This window comes from Bipolaris sorokiniana (genome assembly GCF_000338995.1).
Source record: "Bipolaris sorokiniana ND90Pr unplaced genomic scaffold COCSAscaffold_7, whole genome shotgun sequence".
Classification (NCBI taxonomy): Eukaryota; Fungi; Ascomycota; class Dothideomycetes; order Pleosporales; family Pleosporaceae; genus Bipolaris; species Bipolaris sorokiniana.
This window is the reverse complement of record NW_006911901.1, coordinates 38,905-61,082: the sequence shown is the minus strand read 5'-3', so window position 1 is coordinate 61,082 and position 22,178 is coordinate 38,905. Positions and strand designations below refer to the sequence as shown.

The window sequence follows — 22,178 nt, the reverse complement described above, 5'->3', positions numbered from 1 at the left end:
GGCACTTCCATCTCAACTTTCTATAAATCCGATGATGACCTTTCGTCCCTTCTCGACAAATCATCGATCCACAGCTGTTTGGTCACCCTATCCCATGCGTGTGGACCTTTCTTCGACTCTTTGTCACTACCGATTGCGGATCTGGAGCTATTGAATGGCCCTTCAAATTAACTAAGGCAACAACGCATGTCCGCTTCAGTCAAGAAGACCGTTCATTCTTTGAGTAGTGCCTGGAAGGACCATACAGCAGTGCGTGTTTCATTTTGGATAGTAATCGGCGCACTATTCTTGATTGCCATTGATATGAGTCACAAAACCTTCTCTCAACCCTTTCACCAACATTTCGAAAACGGTATCTGGGTTCGTTATGACCTCCAAGGTAGCAAAGGACCAAAATACCAACTACAATTTACACATCACAATGCTTCCACTTAGGCAGCCAACAACCCTCACTGACTGCGGCCTCCCCAATGAATTGCGCACAATGCGTTGTATACCCATATTCGATAAAAGTCGGGACCAACCCCAGTCCACCCTTCATGACCGAGCAATGAGGTGTCCTCCACGTCCCCAATTAGTGAAGCACATGATAGCGATGCTCCGTCCAGACCTGCGTATGCGTACTGACACCTGATAAAGTGAATCAGGGACCATATGTTTGCCTAGATCGAAGCAGAGTGGCCAAACGGCACATTGGAGAACATTCAGGAAGGGAGCGCTCCCTACTTAGCAGCGGGAAACAACGATATGCTTATACTGCATGCCGCGGGAAGAATTTAGAATCAATTGTTCGCGGAACCATGCCTGCTCTCCAGGTTCTCTTACAGAATCACATGCTCGACCACTTATATGTGGAAGAAGTTAGCTTTGCCGATGGCAATATTGATCTCGCGCTCCTGATGAAGCAACTTGCACACCGATACCCGCGTATGAATATTGCTGGAATCGGAGCTGGAACAGGTGGTACTACTTGAAGTGTGCTTGAGGCTCTGGGGGATAAATACGCATCATGTCTCTATACTGACATCTCAGCAGGCTTCTTTGAGCCAGCAGGGGCAAAATTCAGCCAACATGCTGGAAAAGCCTCATTCAAGATGCTGAACATTGGAAAAGATCCAACTGAGCAAGGATACGAGCGCTGATCATTCGACATGGTTAAAGCCTCCAGTTACCTGCACGCGACTCGAAACATAAAAGATACACTCAATCACTGTCACAACCTGCTTCGACCTGGCGGATACTTGGTTCTACTCGAAATCACAACCAAGCATCTTCCAACACAACTCATCATTGGAACACTTCCTTAATGGTGGCTTGACATCGATGAAGGTTGCATTTGGCAACCCACACTCAGTGTGGAGGAATGGGACAGGGCGCTCAAAGGAACTGGATTTTCAGCTGTCAAAACAAGCTCAACCCCTTCCTTCTGTTCCGTCATCTTGTCGCAGGCAGTTGAGGAGACTTTCAAGGCACTCCGAGAGCCACTTTCTGTCGACTCACGTCTAGCAGGCAAGCCACTTGGCCAAGTGTTGGTCGTCAGTGATGTGGTGTCAAAGCTTGTATCCAGATCGCAGCCACTTCTTTCTTCCATTGAGAGTGTTACCCAATGCGATCTTGTAGGCCTTGAGGACATCCAGTGTCCTGTTGGAGTAACTATGCTCTGTCTTTGCGACCTGGATAGCCCTGTGTTCGGCGATGTGAATGAAGCGAGATTCTGGTCTATGCAATTTGTATTCTGCAACGCCAGTACTGTCCTGTCAGTGGTATCGGGCGCGACTTCGGGCCAGAATCAACTGGCTACTGTGACAGTAGGATTGGGATGCACGCTGCTGGCTGAACATAGGGACCTACGGCTTCAATTCCTTGGTGTTGCTAACCCAAAATCTCTTGAACCATCCTTGCTGGCAAACCTTCTTCTCAGACTCACTGTCACGGGCCAGCCCAATCAGAGCGAAATACTCTAGACTCACAAACCCCTTCTCGCACTCAGAGGCGGTGCGTTCTATATTGCCAGAGTAGTTTCTCTATATAGCTTCAATGCTCGGTCCGCAGCCAAAGGCAGCCAAGCCACCCAGGTGACAGGCCAAGAGACCACCAGTCAAGTCACCACTGAAGCTACTCTCAACGGACACAAAGATATATTCGCTCCTGATAAGACCTACATTCTTTTTGGTATGATGGGTGACCTTGGGATCTCTATTGCTTGATGAATAGTGGAAAACGGGGCTCGAAATGTCATGTTGGCCAGCCGACATCCCGAAATCCTGGCCAGTGTCCGAGTTCATGTCTCACCTGGAAGTTTTGCTACGTGTTGTATCAGTGGATATTACAAACAAGGAAGGCTTGAAAGCGGTATGCACAGAGATCAAACCTACTCTACCGCCGATTGGAAGTATCATCAATGGTGCCATGGTGCTTCGGGACCGCATCTTCGCCGACACGTCCTGGAGCGACTTCGCGGAGGTGCTGGCACAGAATACGGCAGGAACTTGCAGCCTTGACGAGCTCTTCGGTGAAGATGAGGCGTTGGAATTCTTCATAATGCTTTCGTCTGCAACGTTGATTGTTAGAACTCGTGGCCGGTCCGCTTACAGCGCGGCGAACCATTACATGTCAAGCCTCGTGCAAAATGGCCGGATTCGTGGATTGGCGGGCTCCGTCGTCACCAGTGGTTTCCTGATGGGACTGGGCTACATTTTACGTTGGGAAGTAAAACACCGCTCTACCATTGAGAAGTCTCTTTAACCACTACTGGATAGGCAAGCAGACACTGGTCTGCACGAGATGCTGGCCATGGCCACGCTACGCCACGTCCCTGTACGCTTCGTCACGTTATCACCGGTAGCCATGCTCCAAAAGGATATTGTCTACTTGGCTGAGGTACTATCGTCCACCTTCTGGCTGCTAGCCAATGCTGAATCGCTAATGAGAAACGTTATCAGGTATGCTGCTAGCATGTGGATGGATGAAATACTGCTGGAGCGGGCAAGCGATGTTCCGGGCGTTGTGCACCGCTTTCCCCAACATCATGGGACTGGATGCGCTAGAAGAAATCGACGTTGGCGCGATTATTGGGTATTGGGGACGGCATAGCAGGAACGAGTACTTATTTGTAGCTGTCATGTGAACTAACGGATTCATCTGAAGGTTCTTGTGCGAGTGCCAGCTAAGTCTGGTTTTTTATACCGAATCCCTCGCATCAGGCCTTCCATCATCTTATTCTGTTACTTGGCACCTACCGCTGTACCTATAACATATGGGAAGCTACGCCCTCACGCTTACAGAACAAGAAAGGCATGAAGAAAGAAGGGGTATAAAGATAAATATTGTCATTTACAATTCTAGTTATAATAAAAAGCTATGAAGACGCTTACATGCGATAATACATACACATTAGAAAACAAAAGTCCCGTCTTCGAAACTATCGATTCATACAACCTAAAGGTCTTTACAAGCTCAGTAGAGGCACTTCTTGGGCTCGGCCTCCTTGAGTGCCTTCATGGTGAAGGGAGTGCATCCCTCAGAACCAGCAGGCTTGTCTACACCAGAGAGCCAGATCTTCCAGCCTCCGCCAACAGCACCGGGGCAAGCCTGGAAGCCAACGTCGCCGTTCAGACCACCAGCAGCGAAGACGAGATCACCTTCGTCGTTAATCTTGAAGGGGCCGCGCTCCTGGTTCTTGCCGATGGGCTCGACACCGGTGGTGTAGCGGAGGTTGCCCTGGCCCATGCCGCTGCGGTCGACGTACAGCTGAAGAGGGGGGTTGAATGTGTAGATGTAGACGCTGCCGTTATCCTGGTCGAGCGTGAAGGAGGCGTAGTTGATACCGCTGGTGACGTTTTCGCGGTCGCCGTTGATGGCGCAGGTCTTGTTGTTCTGGTCGGGCGAATTGATGACGAGGCTGCCATCCTTGGCCTGGACGTTGCCGTACTGGATTTCGGTGCCGGTGCGCAGAGACATCAGACGGAAGACGTCGCCGGCCTCGGGGCGAGGGAAGGGAGTAGAGGCCTGGGGAAGGGCGGAGGAGATGGCGGCCATGGAGGCGGCGGCGGCGGCGACGGTGAACTTCATGTTGATGGTTTGGAGGTGGTGTTGTTGAAGTGTGGAAGTGATAGTTGTGATGAAGTATTAATGTAGAGTTGATGAGTTGATGTTTGGATGGGAGGACAAAGAGAGCAGCATTCCATCTCTCATATATACCAATGCCATCTCGTATTTCCTCCCCTAATCTTGCATCATGTTACGATCGAAGTTTGTCTTCAGCGAGGCTGACAGGGCCCACGCTCGGCGCCGACGGCCAAAGTGCAACGTTATGACTTCATTCAGCGATCAATTATCGTATCCCCAGTTTTATGACCCTGAAATGGCCAGCACCGGCTGTGGCGCGGCCCTCACCCATGACCGTCTAAGAAGGAGGCGGACGGAAATGACGCATGATTGCCACTGCATTTACCCGAAACGCTTGGCAAATGGCCGAAGGAGGTAAAGCGCAACCCTTCCTCAGACTCTGATTGGTGACAGCCTCGGCCGGCGCGCCGCTCAAAATAGAAACAGTAATGTCGTCTCCAGAAAACAATCATGCCGAGGTTATGCCTTTCAAACTAAACGTTTACGTTAGGAGACAGACGCCTCTAGTTATGTAAACACTCTGGCAGATCACAACACGATGTTACTCTTCGCTCGTAAAGGTGGGTTCCAATAACCGGCAGTGTTTGCAACTGTGCTTGGACAACTGTTTTGAGAATATTGTCAAGGCATAATCTTCAAAGCACGGTTAAGGCGCAATAATAAGTGTAATTTGCGCAAGATTGGATTGAAGTCTTGTCCCACTGAAGACCGACATGCTCTTCCCTGATACCCTGATAGTTATTCCATAGAGAACAAACTTTTGTTCTATTTTTGTGACCCGCCATTTTAGTTCGCAAGGCTTATCCCCTAAGGTTTAGAACACAACCTTATGCTTAATCCTTGGTGGATGACAGCTGCAACTTAAGTGTAACGTATGTGGCAAGCGAGTGGCGCAGGCAAGCGAGCAACGCACCTTACTAACTTTGCTCACCTCTTTAATCTAACTTATATAAAGCGGTGAAAGAGCATACTGTGCACAGGCACAGTAGACTACTCAATTCCCCGACGCGCAAGTAGCCAATCAGCCACTGTTAACAGCCCTACATTGCGACTGCACGCCGCTATCGGACCGTCTAGCTTTTTATGTGCCAGACAAAGCCAAACATAGACGTCGGGAACAACAGGAGGCAAAAGTCAGACGCAGATGAGCGCAATCCTAGAGAGGTGAGGCCAGGAACTGGCGTGACGATCAGCAGAGGATTGCGCGAGCAACTCATTACTAAGAGCTAGCTTAGACAGCCAGCAAAAGCTACTAGCGCTCGTATCGGAAGTACTCTCATCTACCATATTGCGTGTCGTCACAATGCAAGCACGTTCGACCAAATTCATTCGGGACATCGCCAAGTACTCACCTTTTTAGATCTATGCGATTTTGACCTAATTTGCACAAGATGTTTGAACATCTGAGATACCCCGATGCTATAGTCGTCCTAGATAGTAAATGACTACCTGTTCATATGCCCCTCGTCTGCAAACAAAGCGAATACTTTGAAAAGGCGTTTGAGGAGGTGTTTGAGTACTTGTACGCAGGTGAATATTTGGACGATCTATCGCATTGCTTCGAAGGTACGGTACTACCTGAGCAACTGCACTCGATTTTCTAACGACTGCTAGATGACCCTCCGCTGCTGAAACAGCCTTATGTATATGCCTCATGTTCCTGTTAGAGGACTTAAAAGCCCTTGCTATAGTAAAACTGCAGCAAAAGTTATAGGATCTCTAGATAAGCGAATCCTGTATAGAATATACTTAAGAGATATATGCAACTACTCTAGAGAACGATTGTACAATGCGGTCTGCTATAATTGATGTTGCAACAGAGTACGTAAGCGAACTGGGCAGGAAGGCCCTATACAAGAATCTCATTCGCGAGGGTGGCGATTTTCCTGTCGACTACTTTACAAGTGTTGTTTTTCCACAGCGTCCTGCAAACTCCTCTACCCATTCCCAACCGAGCGATTTCTTTGGTAGTACACTCAGTGGTACAAACAGGACCTATCCTACATGAAGGTAATATGGCAGTCTGAACGCAACGCTGTCTTGCCAAACCTTGTCTCGAGCTAAATAGGTCTTGAGCTAGGAAGGGTACTGGATTGTTAGCTTCACGGCCGAATAGCATTGTGGCGGGGACACGAGACTACAACAATGCAGTGGCCGCTATTGTGTGGAAATAGATGAAGCAACACATCTGTACGGTATGCTGGTACTTGGATAGAACATATGTTGACGATGGAACAAATCCACAACGTCTGTGTGACGTAATGTCGCCGCTGTGGCTGTGGTCGTGCATTGTTGTGTTGGAAAGACGGCTCGCAGGCGTTGCAGCAACTGCGAGGTGCTGTCAGACCGCGAAGTACGGGACACAAAGCCTACATGGTCGGTAAATTACAGCGAATGCAATCTGCATGTCGGCGCTGGGTTACTAACCAAATCTTCCATCATAAGCAAAGTTGCCAGTACGCGAGAGATCGCGTCGCATCACGTCTCATCCTTCCTTTCTCGATGCTGAGACGGCGAGAGTAATCACAACACAGCTTCATGCAAGACGACAGGCTTTTCTTATGGCTAGCAAAGAAGTTGAATGGATGAGATGAAATGAAGCTGCTGGGTATTAGCTCAACCAAATCGTCAGTGAATATGGGACCTACCTCGCGAGGGTTGTCATCATTTGTGCACGCAGTCTTGGGTATATGTAGTAGCGAGTAATTTGAATCGGGAGTAAGTCATTGAAAAACGTAAGAAGTTAGAGACGAGACAGCAGGATGCGGGGTTATGCAGCGAACACGAGCGATTTGGCTGTATGAGGCTTAGCGTTATCATGCAGTGACAGCGCTGGTGAGGCATCTATGCAGACCAGGAAAGTATAGGCGTGGGGAAATTGCAGTGTTGACATCTTACATGGGACAATTGAGGGTACTGAAAGACATGTTAGCTGAGGTGGTAGACCTCATTATTGGGGAGAAAGATTTGGAGGAATTGTGTGCCTCGGATGCCGAGGCGGATACGAGAGATAGCGGTATGAAGAAGGAGCGGTCGATGCAAAGGCGACAGTGGAAGCAGCAGCACCACCACCAAATGGTTGGAAAAGGAAAATTGTTGGATGGATTGAGAGTGGCCAGCGTGGATAATTTTCAGGTAAGAGATATGAGTTGTGGAGAAATTGTTCTGGGCAACTAAAAACTCACACTGCTTGTTCACTAGGGCGAAGAGGCGACCGCCATTATAGTCTCCCTTGTACGAAGCAACAAATACCAGAATTGCGGATTTCTCAAGACGCCCAACAGAATCAACGTTCTCCTAAGGTAAATATGTGAGTTTCCCATTCTACACCTGTTTATCCAGTAATAAGTCAGTAACTTTGCCTCTCATTTGCAGTCGCGCAAAACACGGTATGTACATAATTGGCGACGCCAAAACCTCATATCACGTCCTAATGTGGTCGTCTGTCATTTAACTACTAGAGAAAAGTGGCAATATCGGTCCGAAACTCGAACTTCGGTGCTCCCGTCACCCCGATAACAAGATCTATGTCTCCTCCCCCGACGACTTTGCCATCCATGTCCCAGAGGGTGGATGTGCAGAGAAATGCGGACTGAGATTAAGCTGCGGGCATAGTTGCGCGATGAAGTGCCACTCAACAACACTGCATGAAGCGGTTAAATGCATGCAGTTGTGCACAAGGGTAAGGAAGTGTGGACATCCGTGTTCGAAGAAGTGCAACAATCCGTGCGGTGAATGCTACGAAAAGATCCTAAATGTTCTACTTCCATGCGGACATGAAACCAAAGAGGTGGAATGCCGAAACATAAAAAATCTTGCTGGCGTAAAATGCGAACATCCTGTGGAGCGAGAGATGCCCGGGTGTGGCCACCTTCTCAGGATACCTTGCCACAAGAATACGAACGATATCAAATGTTTGCATTCATGCGACAGCTTACTCTCTTGCGGACACAATTGCCGAAAGCCACGTTGGAATTGTATGCAGAATAATGATCACGGTTCTTGCAGTATTCTATGCGGACGATTATTTACAACTTGTTCGCACTGCTACAATCATCCATGTCACGACGGCGTTCTATGTTCTCCCTACAATATGCCCTATGATACACGTTGCAAGCATAGCAGATACCCTAAGACATGTAGCGACCTGTGTGACCCTTGCGCGGAGCAATGTGGATGGAGTTGCGATCATCAACGCGGTCACTGCAGTATGCCGTGTGCGGTCCTATGTGATATCCTTTCTTGCGATCATCGCTGCGAAAAGAACTTTGTATCTTGTGGACATCAATGCCCTGGGGTTTGTGGCGAGGCCTGTCCGGATTCCAAGTTTTGCCGAATCTGCTGTGCGCCAGATATTCTTAAGCAATATGTCGATATTGTTATGTTCAGAAGATACGGCGAAATTGAGATTGATGAGGACCCATTAATATTCCTCTCTTGTGGACACTTCTATACAGTCTCCACCATTGATGGAATTATGGAGTTGACTCAGCACTATGTCACTGACTTTCGAACTGGCAAGATTGTGGGCCTGAAATTATCGCAATGGGTAGTAAAATCTGGGAGCGCGCCTAAAGGATGCCCAGTCTGCCGCAAGCCACTTAGAGATATCTACCGCTATAATCGGATTATCAAGTAGGCATTTTTGGAGGAAGCAACGAGAAGGTTTGATGCAAAAGCGAATTCAAGGTGTGCGGAGCTCGCGGAGAAGATTCAAAATCGAGAGATGGACATTGAGGGGGAAAGAAGCGAGTTCGTGCTGCAATGGTTGCGAGGATGTGGTGAATCAAGAGACTTGGATCAAGTTAAGCATGCCCTGGAGGCATACCAAGTAGAGGGAATCAGGCTCCAGAAGGACATCACAAAATTCGCGAAATCTGTGGAAAAGACAGACCAGCCTTTCGGGAGGGTCAACAATTTGCTTTCCGCTGCAATCGCCAGACAGCGCGATATAACAACAGACGCCCTCGAGTTTGATGAATCAGTTATCCAAACTGGATTCCAATTTCGTGGCCAATATTTGAGTCTTCGTCTCAGCTGGGCCATCCTTTGGGATTTTGACACAATCTACAGTAACGACTCCGTCGACCCACGTATTCGTTCGGCATTGCGCAATAAGATGGCATCCCAGATTAGAGGGTTTTTGGATAAATGTTCCTCACTCGTAAATGCGAGTCGGAATGCCAAATTTCCACAACAAGAAGCAGAAGCTTGGATCTATCGTGCGTTATTCTCCGTGCTCTTACGTAGCAATTCTGGGTCGCAAGGCCAATCCATGGACAAAGTTACCGAGGTTTCTGAGGAGAGCTTGGGGGAATTTGAAAGACTCTTTTCGCGACATCCAGGTGGTTTGGCATATCTCAAGAACGATGCTGAACAGGCGAGAAGGCTGGCAAATGGTGGCACGTTTTATACAATGGTAACGGCAGAGGAAAAACGAGAGGTCTATAGGGCTATGGCCAGGCAGTTTTCAGGGACAGACCATTGGTATTATTGTCGGAATAATCACCCTGTAAGACCCTTCCGAATTATACACCTTGGGAAACCCGGATGTAGATTACTAACTACCATTTGAATCACAGTTCATGGTAGGGGAATGCGGAATGCGAATGGAAGAAGCTCGATGTCCAAAATGCGAAGAGCCCATTGGAGGCTATGATCACGCTCTTGTCCAAGAGGTTCAGAGAGTGGAAGATATCGAGTATGGATTTTCTTAGTTAGGTTATAAATTATTGAGAATGTTTTCTACCCGTATAGAAGTGTTTTAGCACAATACATAATTGAGCCTATTAAATTTAGAAGCGACCTACCCCTAACATGGAATAAAGTTGAAGTTTTAACAATTAATCTATTACATAAAGGAATAGAATTCTCTTCTCAAGATATACTATGTATAAATTATAGAAATATACTATAGAGTATTAGATCTGTTTATTTAAAGCTATAATAGGTAGACTAAATCCGGTCTAGCACGCAGCTACTCGCGCCGTCCAATTGACTAAAAGGTTAGCACAAGACAACAAGTTTATCTTGTCATCTTGGTAGCTAGATATATGCTCGATCTTAGCGTACGAATCGTACGCTAACATAGCTTGGCCATACCAAGCTATTACGGGCGTAGCTTAATATAAATATTAAACTCACTCTAGATATTTGTAACGGCTCTGTGAATTACGCTACCAACATCCGAGTAGGATCCGAACTAGGGTACGATCGGGCCTAGCGAAAAAACTGCCGATGCAAATACCCAACCTCTCCCATAGTTGTTTAGTGGACTTTTGGGATCCTTCCATGTAAGGCCTATAGGTGTTTAATTAGATTCTTGGCTTGTTTATGTCCCACGCATTCCCATATGCCTCTGAGTGACCTTATGGCCGAAACGTATCCGATAGTCCTTGCCCGCGCCGTTACAACATTAACTTCTATATTATATCTCTCTTTAACCTTATATCTTTACCTATCTCTCTATATTAAACTAGAATATATACTAAGATAAGGTAATAGAATTTAAGATAGATAGAGACTTTATGTCACAATACCCAGAACTGGAGGATAACCCTCGGGGATCCATCGGGTACCCCTCGCGCCAGCGAAGCTACAGTCATGTAGAGTCGCCAGTACTTCTAAGCGCTTAGGTAAGTATATCTTCTGCAGTAGAAACAAAAGTTGAATTCGTTGACTTATTTCTACCTAACACTTAACAGCTTTTCTTCTTCGCTGAACCAGCCCCCTTCAACTTGGCTCACATCCCTTCGCCATTTCGAACTGGCCCCGCGTGCCTTGAAAAATTGCATCTTGACTTAGAGTCCGTCCCCACACCACTTGGTTCCGGCACAGCAGCGGTAAGAGCTAATCTTATTGTTCCAGTTTTTCATATCAGGCTTTGCTTGGCTCTGGAAAGTGCCCGTATGATCCTTCTGGCACGAATATTTACTATCACAGAGATGAGACACTTGGATAACGACACGTCTGAATAGACGACGGAGAAATTGGCACTTACTCCCAGAAAACGCAAATGGTATTAGCTGGAACAACTACGGATTGAGTCCGGTCATTGAAATCCGGCGAAAGGCTTACTGCGATACAAGGCGGAATTAGCATCTTGAGGACATAGATATGAGGTAGGGAAGAACTGTCTCCCAATTAAGAAAGTCAACATAGGGATATACATACCACAATCTCCCGAGAAAGAGTTGCGAGTCTCACAATCAGCGTAGTTTTTCTCCTTGCAATACTGGATGGAGACAATATCAGCGCGGGCCTCGAGGGCAGTCATCTCGACCTTGCGAGCCTCGGTTGGAGCATCCGGGCTGAAGATGACTCCAGCTGTTGCCAAAGTGGCGAGAGAGATGATTGTGAGTAAGAATCTCATGTTTGTGAAGATGGTAGAGAAGCTTGGTAGTTTCGGATGTGGTGGAGAGGTATTTCATCATGGAGCAAACAACACTTTATAGTTTTCTCGATACTCATCTGTAGAGTATTTTCCCAATAATAATGCCTCCCTTTTCCAACTCCCCTGAAGCTATGATTTGCTGAATCGGTATCAGCACGATTTGCTATATTTTCGATCAGCAATACGAAGGCAACCCTGGCTTGCAACAGCAGATACGAAGCTTCCTAAGCATTCGTCACATCTCCAAGACTTTGAGCTGGAAAATGCTGTTACGGATGATAGTCCTTGACAATAGAAGTTGCCAGGGGTTTAGTCGTGAGGCTGGACAGTGCTTATGACAGATGAGCTACATCTCACTTTCGCAGCCTCTAATAGGCATAGTGATGTTGTGCTAATGCGCATTAATATATAAAAGGTAAAGCATTTCGCATTAGCAACTGCGGAAACTAAGGTTATTTAAAGCCTAGTGAACTCTAATGTAGTTGTATGGACTGCGGGCGAAACATTGCTACTCATGGGGGATCAGAAAATCGTCAGGCGACTAGGTCATACTTTGCAGCTTCAGCTTACTCAGGAACGCCACCTATACCTATCGGGAATCTTAGATCTGTTAATAGGTATAGGTACTATCGCTTGAAGTCAGCCTCATGATATAGTATGCCGACTTTTATTGGTGCCCAGCCGGAAGTAAGACGATGGTTCGATGAAGGCGACGCACACCCTTGACATACTATACCGATTCTATGAAAATTATGTAGGCCTAGGACCCTATGATGCTCACTCGAGGTATGCATGCCCGTTGGAGAAGCGCGGGGTGAAGTTTGATATCCTATTTCGGCGAACTCTGCATGCCCTATGTATGCCATTTCTTACGGCTGTTGACCGCTGGTTACTATCTATTCACGCCTGTGATCACTCGCCCGCTCTGTAGCGATTATGAACGTAGCGAAGTATGAGATCTAGTGCCGTCCGCTATCCACGTGAAGCGCTTTTTATTGGTGGATAGCTCGTTATAGTCTTGGATAGTGTGGTGTTTTGGATTACGATGTTCGTTCAGCCGCACGTACAGCGAGTCACTACTAGATCCGGCCTAAACTCGCTACCTAGGTCGAGCAAGAAATAGCTACATAGTTCATGCTAGTGGCCGGATCACCGAAAGTTAGTGAGTCTACCAATATTGCCATCCCTAATTGGCGAGTTGCACGCCGTGCCGACTGCGGCGAAATCAAGGTTAAGGCACAACGGCCGGATTAGGTCTTGCCTACACCTCCTCCTCACACGAGCTTATCCGTGCCAAGGCTTAGCTTATTACTAAGCCAAGCCTTAGCAGGGATATAGGGTTGCTAATCCTGTACGTGGTTACTCAGCAATATCAAAGCTGCGTGCCAAGAGAGGAACGCATTGTAGGATGCATTCCCCACCGATCGATGATAGTGGGCCTCCGCAGCTCAAGGCTGTGAGGCGGCTGGAACTGGCACGTTATTCCTCTTATCACACACTAACTTTTCACTCCAAAGTACCCTTCTGATAATCTTTTCCCCAGCGTAACGAAATATCCTCTCTAAGCAACACATTTACAAGTGGCATGCACGTTGCTTATGTACTCTATTCGCAACAACATCTCTCATCGGACAAAGGGTTAAAGCAGCTAGTAGATAGCGAAACTTCTGAGAAGAAAATTAAAGATTGAAAGTAGGGCAAGAGTTGAGTAACGGGCTGAACGCCCTTTGGATAGCTCCTTGATAGAATCTCGGTTCAAGCTGCGCGCGCGCCATCCGAACTACGTTCAGATGACGAGCGTACAATCCAGGTGTTACCCTGAGCACCCAGATTCTACTCACCGTTCGAGCAGCGCTTAGATAACGCGCTTATATACTTCGGCATAACCTTTCTCTAATAACGTGCGGGATCAGTAAGCTGGGCACCCCGCCCAACCTAACCCGACGCTCTGCGCAATTGCTCTATAACAACGCAATGTAATAGAATAAAATAGAATAAAATTAAGAGATATTATTCTTTAGATAGATTTACATGAGGTCTGAGTATGCCCTTGAACGTGGCACTTCGTACACGTCGGCGGTGCGCGCTGATGTTGCTCACCAGCCTAGCTCTAACTAGCCTCCATCACCACCCTTTCTGCCTCTGCAGCCACCTGCTAAGCCTATTAGACCTAGAGCACTCTACTAGAAGCAATATATTAACGCTGCTAACTCTGCTTTTATCGTTGACGCTGGACTTCTGTACGTAGCTTCTTATTCTCCTCTATAAGTATTATTGTTGATTACATTATAAGCTAAGCGCTTTTAGCGAGCTTACGTATTACAACGCTTATTAGGCTCTCTAACTATTAACGTAGTCGCTCTTAGAGATAGCGCACCTACTGCTAAAGCTCTACTACTGTATTTAGTGTCTATCTGCGCTACTGCCTGCGCTGCTATCTATAGTGGAGACGGTGTTCTAGTGTTAAGAGTATAGCTCGAGTGTAAGTAATATTAGACTTCTGGTGTCAAGCTTCTTGTTGGTTGGTTTTCGCAGATAGAGAGAAAGTGTACATTGAACAGTAACTTCGGCAAGTATAATGTTGTATTATACTTATACTCGTAACTTAAATTAAACATATTAAGCTATAAGGGCTTAATGCCTAATGCTATATACTAAGTAAGTGTTGTGCTCGTTAGTGAGCATTGCTTACTAGTGAGTGCTCGTTTTTGAGCATCTTGCCAAGTATTGCTTGTTGGTGAGCACCAGAGTGCTAAGCACCTGCTCACTAGTGAGCGCTTATTATTGAATAGTTATATGATAACTATCCCTAAAGAGTGTGGGTCGTTTTCCTGTGGCTATTTCGCCTTCTCGTGTACTACTCGTTCAACAAATGTAACGGCGAGATACCCTTGGTATTCTAAGGCTGATCGTAACACGTATATACTTTTGCTTAGGTTTACTTATAGTACTTTAAGGTTTTCTACTATTATTTAATAGATAGTATTAGAATAAGAAAGGTGCTACTTGTTCTATAGCTAGCTCAGAGATAGAGTTGTCTACTTTTCTAGCGATAGACTCAGAGGTAGCGAATCGATAGGTTCTATGTAGAAAAGAAATAATACTAGGGGAGAGAGATTGAAGAATTAGATTGATCCGATCTGTTCTTATTGTCTTGCTCTGGTAATCTGCTCTTGTAGTCTTCTCTAGTTTCTATCTAATAGCTATTCTACTGCTATATATATTAGCTGTACTAGATTCTGGAAGAATCTATCTAGTAGTAGATTACGTGGCTATAGACGTAATAGATAGATAAATTAGTTTAGGGATCGATTGATTGAAGAATCCGGGTGTGGTACCGAGCACCCGGATTATGCCAGAGATCAGCTGATTAGCTTAGATCTCTAACACCCTTTGGTCTCCAACCTGCGACCAACGCCAAAGAGAGAATCCTGCGTGTTACTTGCAATAAGTATATTATAAGCGACGTTATAGATAGCTATAGCGTATTACTCTAAGAGATTTAAATTTTATTCAAGAGCGTAAAGGGTAAGCCATATCTAATATTTAGTAGAGGGCTCGAACTACTATTATTATTAAGATATTAGAGTGGAGTAGTAGTTTTAGTGAGGGCTTGGTAAAAGTGGGCCACTCGCCCGTGAGGTACGTTAATGGTTTATTTATTAATTCGTAGTTCTGCTACAAAGGGAAGAGGCTGGATTCGGTGTTGAACAAGTCGGGTATGATCCCCGCGCTACTCAGTCTTAGGCCCACTCTACCTCCACTATACCCACTTCTCGGTAGAGCCTTAGCGTAGGTTTGCACGGTGGAATTTTCGGGAAAATAGCTGCACAGATGCTGCACATCACCACGTGTATCCAAAATTCCACCTACCACATACCCCACAAGGACTATCAACAGATCTCATTATTTCCCTAGCTCCCAGGGTGCATACATCGTCTCCTTCAAGCCCTTTTCTACCCACCGGCTAAAGTATTTTCATCTTCATCAACAGTAGCAGCACCTGGTACAAATAGTTAAGGTATGTTCCTTGTAAATACTGAAGGCCCGTCCTTGCGTTTCCATATCCTACTTTTTTCAATCCTTCAGCTAAGAGCTGTTTCCCTTCTGGGGCAATCGTCTTGATCGTTAATCGCAATGTCGAGTATCATCTTTTCACAAATGGGACCCTCGTTCTACTCTTGTGTATTCTTCTTCTTCTTCTGCCTACTAGGTAGCGTGATTCCCCTTGTCGCCGGCCAGACGCGACCGAGTTACCATATAATTCCCCAAACTAAATGAATGAACGACCCTCAACGTCCATTCTTTGTGAGAGGTGAATACCATCTCTATTACCTCTGGAACTCCGATTGGAACACGTCGCATTCCACAGGGGGCGGAACAGAGTGGTATCACGTTACTAGCTATGACATGGTGCATTGGACTCGCCAGGGTGTGGCGATTCGGAAATACCAACCCAACCCTTCCAGTGGTGTGATCTTGGGCGACCTCTGGAGTGGCAGCTGTGTAGTTGATACACGCAACTCAACCGGCTTTGGTCAAGACGCAGTTATTGTTATTGTCACTCAAGCGCAAGACGACATCCAACAGCAGTCTCTTTTTTATTCCCAGGACACCGGGTACACTTTCAGTGCATATGACAAGAACCCTATACTCCCAAATCCTGGTCCGGAAGCCAAACCAGCGTTTCGAGATCCTAAAGTTATCTGGGATGACAAAGCAGGGCATTGGGTCACTGCACTCGCAGAAGGAAGCAAAATCGGCTTCTATACGTCGTCGGATCTTAAAATTTGGAACTATGTATCGGGTTTCTCGCCTATAGACTCCGGTGTTGACTTGGGTCTGCTCGAATGTCCAGATTTGTATCAAATCGACCTTGATGGCAACACCACGGCACGTGTTTGGATCCTCGCTGCCAGTGCTAATGGATATTTACATGGGAAGACGACAGGTACGGTTTACTGGGTCGGAACCTGGAACGGAACCCATTTTACAACCAGGAACAGCTTCCCGCAGTGGATGGATGAAGGTCCGGACTTTTACGCCACCGTCAGCTGGGAGAATCCCAACGATAAATATGGCAGCCGCTATGCCATTGGCTGGATGAACAATTGGGAGTACGCTAACACGTTGCCGTATTATAATGACTATGCAGGTCAGATGAGTTTAGTACGGGAGGTCAAATACCGGACAATAAATGGAATTCCTGCTTTGGTAAGCCTTCCAATTGCGGGGTATGATGCTGTCTTTTCAAGACAAGTTTCAGTTTACGGGACGACGATCACAACAGACCCGGCGACAGCATCACTTCCTGCCAATCTCACCAGAGGTGCCTATGTCATTCGAGCCAAAATCTCCAAGGCTCGTTATGATGATGGTAACCAAGTTCATATCCGCATAAAATCAAATGAGGGTTACAACACAACAATCGGTTATGACTTTGCCGAAGCCCGTGCATTTTTAGCTAGAGACTCTGACGGCACCGCTTCGGATGCTTTGGGATCGGAACCGAAAAAGGTTTGGGACGCGGTACGCAGTGGGGTGAATCATGCTGGTGGGAGCACAGTTCAACTGGCAATTTATGTCGATTATAATTCGGTTGAGGTGTTCGTGAACGAGGGTGTCCCAACGTTATCAGGGCTCATCTACCCAAATCAAGGCGCAGAGGGGATTGAAATTGTGTCAGATGTCGGAAACTTAACCTTGACTTTGTTGACTTGTGCTAGCTTCACAGGTTAGCTACTGCCGCAATAGCAACACTAGTCTGGCAAACGGGTAGGACCCACATTTTTTTCAAAAATTCATAATTAATTCCACGCTAGTCCAAATCGCGCTAATAGTGGCTCATTTTACTCCGCTGGCCTAGCGCATTCTATCATGTAATACACTACTAAGCCGTATCTCTTATAATTAAAAAGTTATTTAGCAACCAGAATTTTGGAAGTTCGGGTCGGGTAGGCCCTCGGGTACCCCCCTAAAAGTAGCTCTTTTTTAGTTTCAACTCTATAGTCTAAAACATATTCAAAAACTTTCTATACATAAGCTAAAGTACTACTTAAAAGCTTTAAAATAAGCTATTGATCATCTACTTTGAACTAGTAATCGCTAAGATATTTAGTAACGCGACTTAGTAACCCGAAGGCAACCCGTTTGCCAGCCTAAGGGTAACTAAGAGAGTCTTCTTCTGTCGCCCTAATAGTAGAGTGGAACTCGTAGCTTTGTATATACAAGTGTACAGGGTAGTCGCTGCATCTAGGGTTAGGGCTAGGGCTAAGGCTTAACCCCAAGTTGTTAAAGATATAAGCTACTCAGCTGATCTCTAGCAGAATCCGGGTGCTCAGGATCACACCCGGAATCTACGATCAATCGATTACTAGAAACTATTATGCTACTAGATATTGATATCTATCTAAGACGCACAAGATTACGCAAGCTACTACTAGATAGACTCATCTAGACTCTATTCCAGTCAATATATATAGCAGTAGGATAGCTAAGTAGATAGAAGTAAGAGGAATAGAGGAAGCAAGAGGCCCTAAGCAAGATCAATCAATTCAATCTGTTTGTCTTATTTAATCAATTTCCTCCTCTCCTAGAATCTATCGATCAGGCTGCCTCTGAGTCTACTACGGACAAGTAGGAGGCAGAGACCTCTACCTCTGAGTCAATAGCAGAACAAACAGCCACCTCTATATCCTGACAATTAGGTCTAGTTCTAATTACATTAATTTTCAGATTTGTTAAAAGTTAAGAAAACAACTCTAAAGTTTTAATAAAACTAACTCGAAATGTCTGTGCACGGTTCTCAGCTTTGCAATACATTTCAATGAAACCGACTCCATTTCATCGTGTTATAGAGTGAGAGTACAACCAGTCTTCAGCAGTATAGTCGGGCAGGCAGTCAGATTCCTTTATTAGGGACTTCGAGAAAAAGTAGTCAGATACCAGTTCAGAAATGATTGGTCGAGAAAGTTGGTGTATACAATCCAGCGTTGAGCCTCCCCACCAGCGCGTTCTTCTGCCCTATTCAAGACGGCGAAGTAGGCATCATGTGCGAGCAAGCATACGATTCCATAGCAACAAGCAACGAAGGCGGCATCAGGGGAGGTGGGAAGAGGCACAAGAGGGAGGAGCTGACACCGACGGCCACCATTGATGAAAACGCCATCGCCGCACACATTAATGTTCGTAAGTAGCGAACTAATAGCTTGCCGCTTGTAGCGAAGGTTAAACAACTACAATACGTTTTGGACACACAAACAGCGAGAATCAAAAAGATAAACTAGAATGGGAAAAACTTAGGAGAGGTCGTGTAGCTAGACAACTACAATACTTTTTAATAATGTGAACAATACGAAGGGAAAACATAGAACGGGAAGATTAAAGGAAGACAGTAATCAAAACGGGTTCGTCTAAACAGGGAGATTATTTTATGTGGTGTGAAAGTCTTGAATGGCCTTAACGAAATTCCGAAGTTCTTATCTCATAAGTAACACCACCGGTGGATCACTCGAGGCGTCCTTCCACTTGTCCTTCTCTGCCTGCGTTGCATGCGCAGCTTCCATCTTGGGAACCCATTGATTGACGAGGCCCTTGGTTTTGGACTGCATGGCAGTGTACTGACCATTCATAAATCTAAGCCACTCGGACTTGAGGTACTGCTTCGACCATGGCTGGTATTCAGGGCGCTGGTTGGCAGGTAGTAGGGTCGTATCGAGTCTGTCGAGCATCTCTCCGATTCGTTGCGTCTGGGTTTTCATGGTTGCCTGGATAGTCAAGTGGCTCTTATAGAGGCGAGAGCCCATTTTGCTTTCCAACCTCTGGAGAATCTTCCTGACGGATGCATTGTCGGAAAGTCCCTTGGTCTATCACGAAGTGTCCAATGGGTTATGGCCGCTCCAGGAACTCTTCTTGGAAGGGTTATTGGTGGCATATTCGAGAGCGACAAACTTGGACCTCTTGAACGTCCTTTTCGGGAAATGCGCCACAATGTGCATAATAGGGTTCCAAGGCTTGCCGACGCCGCCGGTCGTGTCCCGGCCGGGCTACACAAAAGCGGGCACTTCCCACAGCGCGTCGACATATTGACAGAAGGGGATAGTTCTTCCCGGGGCCGCATTTGGGGCCAGATTCAGCTGCCTGAGCTTCTTTACGTTAAGGTGCTTGAAGAACAAGTCGATCATCTAGGTCTCGAGGATATGCTCTGTATGATACTTGATGCCGGTGGCGCGTGCCGTCAGGGGGCTGCCAAAGTCGAAATTGTTACAGTCCTTGGGATCGACCCAACCCCAATCTTAGCCTTTCAGCTAGCCGCCGAGGGTAGTTGCTCGAGATGTCGCATACTCGACCCCAGGCCTTTACCAACTTCTCGTCTCTCTTGTGAATTATGTGCAGTCCTTCACCTCCTGCGATTGTGTCTTTGTAAGACTAGACGAAGTGGCTGTGGCCTCTCCAGATGTCATCAAATAAGGGGTTAGCGAACTGGAGTTGAGGCTCAACCGCACGTCCGTACTTTATAGATTTGCTGAATCGTTCTATACAGCTGCTCTCCAATGTAAGCTTCGGCGTGTTCGCATTTGACGTCTCGAATATCTTCACAATCTCCTCGAGCTCGCGCTTGTTGTAGATATCCAGGTACAAGTATTCAAGCGATTCGGGAAGATTATCCCTAGGGTCTTTCAGATACGCGAGGCCCTCTTCGTCGAAGTCATCCATAGAGTGATGATCTTCTGAGGAACTTCCATCTGTTGATATATCTTTCGGGTCGTGTAATAACCATCCCAATTCGCAGTGCAGAGCTTTCAGCTTCTTAAAGCCTCGAGCTGATACAAAGCCAACACCATCCTCTCCATCCTAGAGTGAGCGTATCAGCATGCGACCAACATCGTATGTTTCGCAGTGCTTACCACGTAACCTGCTGAGATATCTACAAGATTGAGTTCCTCCAGCGAGTCGGCAGCATGGTTCACAAGGGCTCTAATGACCTTCTTCCCGTTGTACAAGTGCGTGTCATACCTGCCACCAGGGACTGTGTAATCGCCGGCATTGTAAGTAAATCTCTTCAAGTCCTTGATCAAGGGTAGGATTGTATCGAAACTGTTCGCATCAAACGCGCAACCTTGGAAGAAGAGCTCTTCCACGTTGGATACTGGAGTAATTGCACTCATGCGCAAACCTGCTTCATACTCTTCTCCATACATATGAGCACCCTCGCTACCCATCATGAACGCGGCGAAGGTCTTCAGCGATGGGATGCATAGGAAGTTGACAGCCCAATCGACGGTGCAAAAGCTTTCTGGATCATGATGTGTGATCGCAGCAAGGCGTAGATGCTGCAATGGCATCTGTGGAGCCAGAGATGGGTCCTGGTAGGCAGCGGCGACCCAATGAATGAATAACTCGAACGTCCAGCTCTTCAGATTATCGGTCATTCGGATCATGCGGAGCTGTGGCGAATGATGGACCAAGAGTACAAGAATGCACCCTTCGAAACCGCTGCGCAGATCGTCATCCATCTTATCACTCAAATCCGTTGCATCGGTGTCATCGGCAAAGAAACCCGGCGAATATGGATAGAGAGGCATGATCTTTTCAATTGCCGCCTTGAATAGACCCCTATCCTCTTCTGACATGTTCTCGTACTCGCTTGGTCGGTTGGTGCCGAGATCCAATTCTCTGACATACCAGCCCTTGCGCGGATCCTGCAAGATCTCCTTGGTAACCTCCCAAATGAGGTGTCCATCGTTAGTCGGTCGAATATTTGAGTATGTCGCCGAAAGTTTCGCATGCTGCCACAGTTTATCTTCGAGCAGTTTGAAGTGCGCTCTACTGGTGAGCGCAAAGGGGAGTGCTGAGCCGGGATCCAGGTGCTCGACGATGTCGAGTATCAATTCTGCAGGCAGGAGATCAAGTGACATGGTGTGTTATGCAGTGATAGAAACTGCAGAACGTGCTATTCGGAAGGTACTTATGCTATGCGCACAACTTCGAGTTTTCTAGAATAGGTGTAATTTTAGTCAAATATATACAAATCCATCCTAAGAAATCGATTAAAACTAGTGCCAAGTCGTGCAGCCTACGCGCTATAGAGCTAGAAGCTGGTAAAGTAGCTAATTCGAACACGTTTCACTCACGAAAACAAAAAGACACAGACCACCTAGCTGCTTACTAAGAAAGAGCTTAGTAAGAAGCTTACTAAGAATGCCGCTAGAAAGCGACACTATACGAGTTAATACTCAAGAAAATAGACAGGAAAGCCTAGGTCTAGAGGCTCAAATCGACAGAGAAATGGACGTAGAGTCCCCACCAGCCACGCCCACCCAACCAGCCAGCCAAGCTAGCTTATTTGAGCTGCCAATACTACCACCAAACAAACGGCAAGCCAACTTCTTACTAGAAATATCCTAGCCAGCCCGAAACCTATTCCCAAGCCAAAGTAATTAAAAGCCAACAGCTAAGAACGCGCAATAAGCAATTCAGTGGGCTAGAGACCTTATACTCCAGGCCTCTATAATGGCAGATTCCCACGTAGCTTAAAATAAGCTACTAGAGCTACTCGACGTCTTTAGAGACTATACTGAAACAGGCAGAGTAGCCAACTAATTCATAGAAAAGCTATCTGCCAAGCTAGCTTACTACTCAGCTACTCTAGTAAGCG

At 46.5% G+C, this 22,178-nt stretch overlaps 8 protein-coding genes across 8 annotated transcripts; 4 read left to right on the top strand and 4 right to left on the bottom strand.

Moving 5' to 3' along the window:
• Window positions 1-800: 800 nt before the first annotated feature.
• Window positions 801-1,142, top strand: COCSADRAFT_160240 (uncharacterized protein; the record flags this gene model as incomplete). Its single annotated transcript, XM_007701717.1, has 2 exons — window positions 801-963; window positions 1,036-1,142. The coding sequence occupies 2 exons, from the start codon at window positions 801-803 to the stop codon at window positions 1,140-1,142; spliced, it is 270 nt and encodes an 89-aa protein (XP_007699907.1).
• Window positions 1,143-2,232: 1,090 nt separating this feature from the next.
• On the top strand, window positions 2,233-2,745 carry COCSADRAFT_26202 (uncharacterized protein; the record flags this gene model as incomplete). Its single annotated transcript, XM_007701521.1, has 1 exon — window positions 2,233-2,745. The coding sequence occupies one exon, from the start codon at window positions 2,233-2,235 to the stop codon at window positions 2,743-2,745; it is 513 nt and encodes a 170-aa protein (XP_007699711.1).
• A 563-nt stretch (window positions 2,746-3,308) lies between these two features.
• Window positions 3,309-4,300, bottom strand: COCSADRAFT_36581 (uncharacterized protein). The gene has a single exon (XM_007701549.1). The coding sequence runs from the start codon at window positions 4,069-4,071 to the stop codon at window positions 3,457-3,459; it is 615 nt and encodes a 204-aa protein (XP_007699739.1). The 5' UTR covers window positions 4,072-4,300; the 3' UTR covers window positions 3,309-3,456.
• A 2,726-nt stretch (window positions 4,301-7,026) lies between these two features.
• COCSADRAFT_356764 (uncharacterized protein) lies at window positions 7,027-9,845 on the top strand (the record flags this gene model as incomplete). The annotated part of the gene is made up of 8 exons (XM_007701716.1): window positions 7,027-7,263; window positions 7,330-7,430; window positions 7,471-7,517; window positions 7,590-7,697; window positions 8,062-8,425; window positions 8,518-8,677; window positions 8,768-9,640; window positions 9,711-9,845. 8 exons carry the CDS (start codon window positions 7,027-7,029, stop codon window positions 9,843-9,845), a joined length of 2,025 nt encoding a protein of 674 aa, XP_007699906.1.
• Window positions 9,846-10,801: 956 nt separating this feature from the next.
• On the bottom strand, window positions 10,802-11,500 carry COCSADRAFT_181176 (uncharacterized protein; the record flags this gene model as incomplete). The annotated part of the gene is made up of 3 exons (XM_007701715.1): window positions 10,802-11,061; window positions 11,129-11,204; window positions 11,302-11,500. The coding sequence occupies 3 exons, from the start codon at window positions 11,498-11,500 to the stop codon at window positions 10,929-10,931; spliced, it is 408 nt and encodes a 135-aa protein (XP_007699905.1). The 3' UTR covers window positions 10,802-10,928.
• Window positions 11,501-15,566: 4,066 nt separating this feature from the next.
• On the top strand, window positions 15,567-17,454 carry COCSADRAFT_36578 (glycoside hydrolase family 32 protein). Its single transcript, XM_007701548.1, has one exon. It carries the CDS (start codon window positions 15,803-15,805, stop codon window positions 17,258-17,260), a length of 1,458 nt encoding a protein of 485 aa, XP_007699738.1. The 5' UTR covers window positions 15,567-15,802; the 3' UTR covers window positions 17,261-17,454.
• Window positions 17,455-18,999: 1,545 nt separating this feature from the next.
• On the bottom strand, window positions 19,000-19,326 carry COCSADRAFT_171065 (uncharacterized protein; the record flags this gene model as incomplete). Its single annotated transcript, XM_007701714.1, has 1 exon — window positions 19,000-19,326. One exon carries the CDS (start codon window positions 19,324-19,326, stop codon window positions 19,000-19,002), a length of 327 nt encoding a protein of 108 aa, XP_007699904.1.
• Window positions 19,327-19,948: 622 nt separating this feature from the next.
• On the bottom strand, window positions 19,949-21,438 carry COCSADRAFT_160233 (uncharacterized protein; the record flags this gene model as incomplete). The annotated part of the gene is made up of 2 exons (XM_007701713.1): window positions 19,949-20,374; window positions 20,428-21,438. 2 exons carry the CDS (start codon window positions 21,436-21,438, stop codon window positions 19,949-19,951), a joined length of 1,437 nt encoding a protein of 478 aa, XP_007699903.1.
• Window positions 21,439-22,178: the final 740 nt, after the last annotated feature.

Coding starts and splice junctions, on each gene's coding strand:
- COCSADRAFT_36581 (XM_007701549.1), bottom strand. CDS start 4,071: ATGAAGTTCACCGTCGCCGCCGCCGCCGCCTCCATGGCCGCCATCTCC.
- COCSADRAFT_36578 (XM_007701548.1), top strand. CDS start 15,803: ATGAACGACCCTCAACGTCCATTCTTTGTGAGAGGTGAATACCATCTC.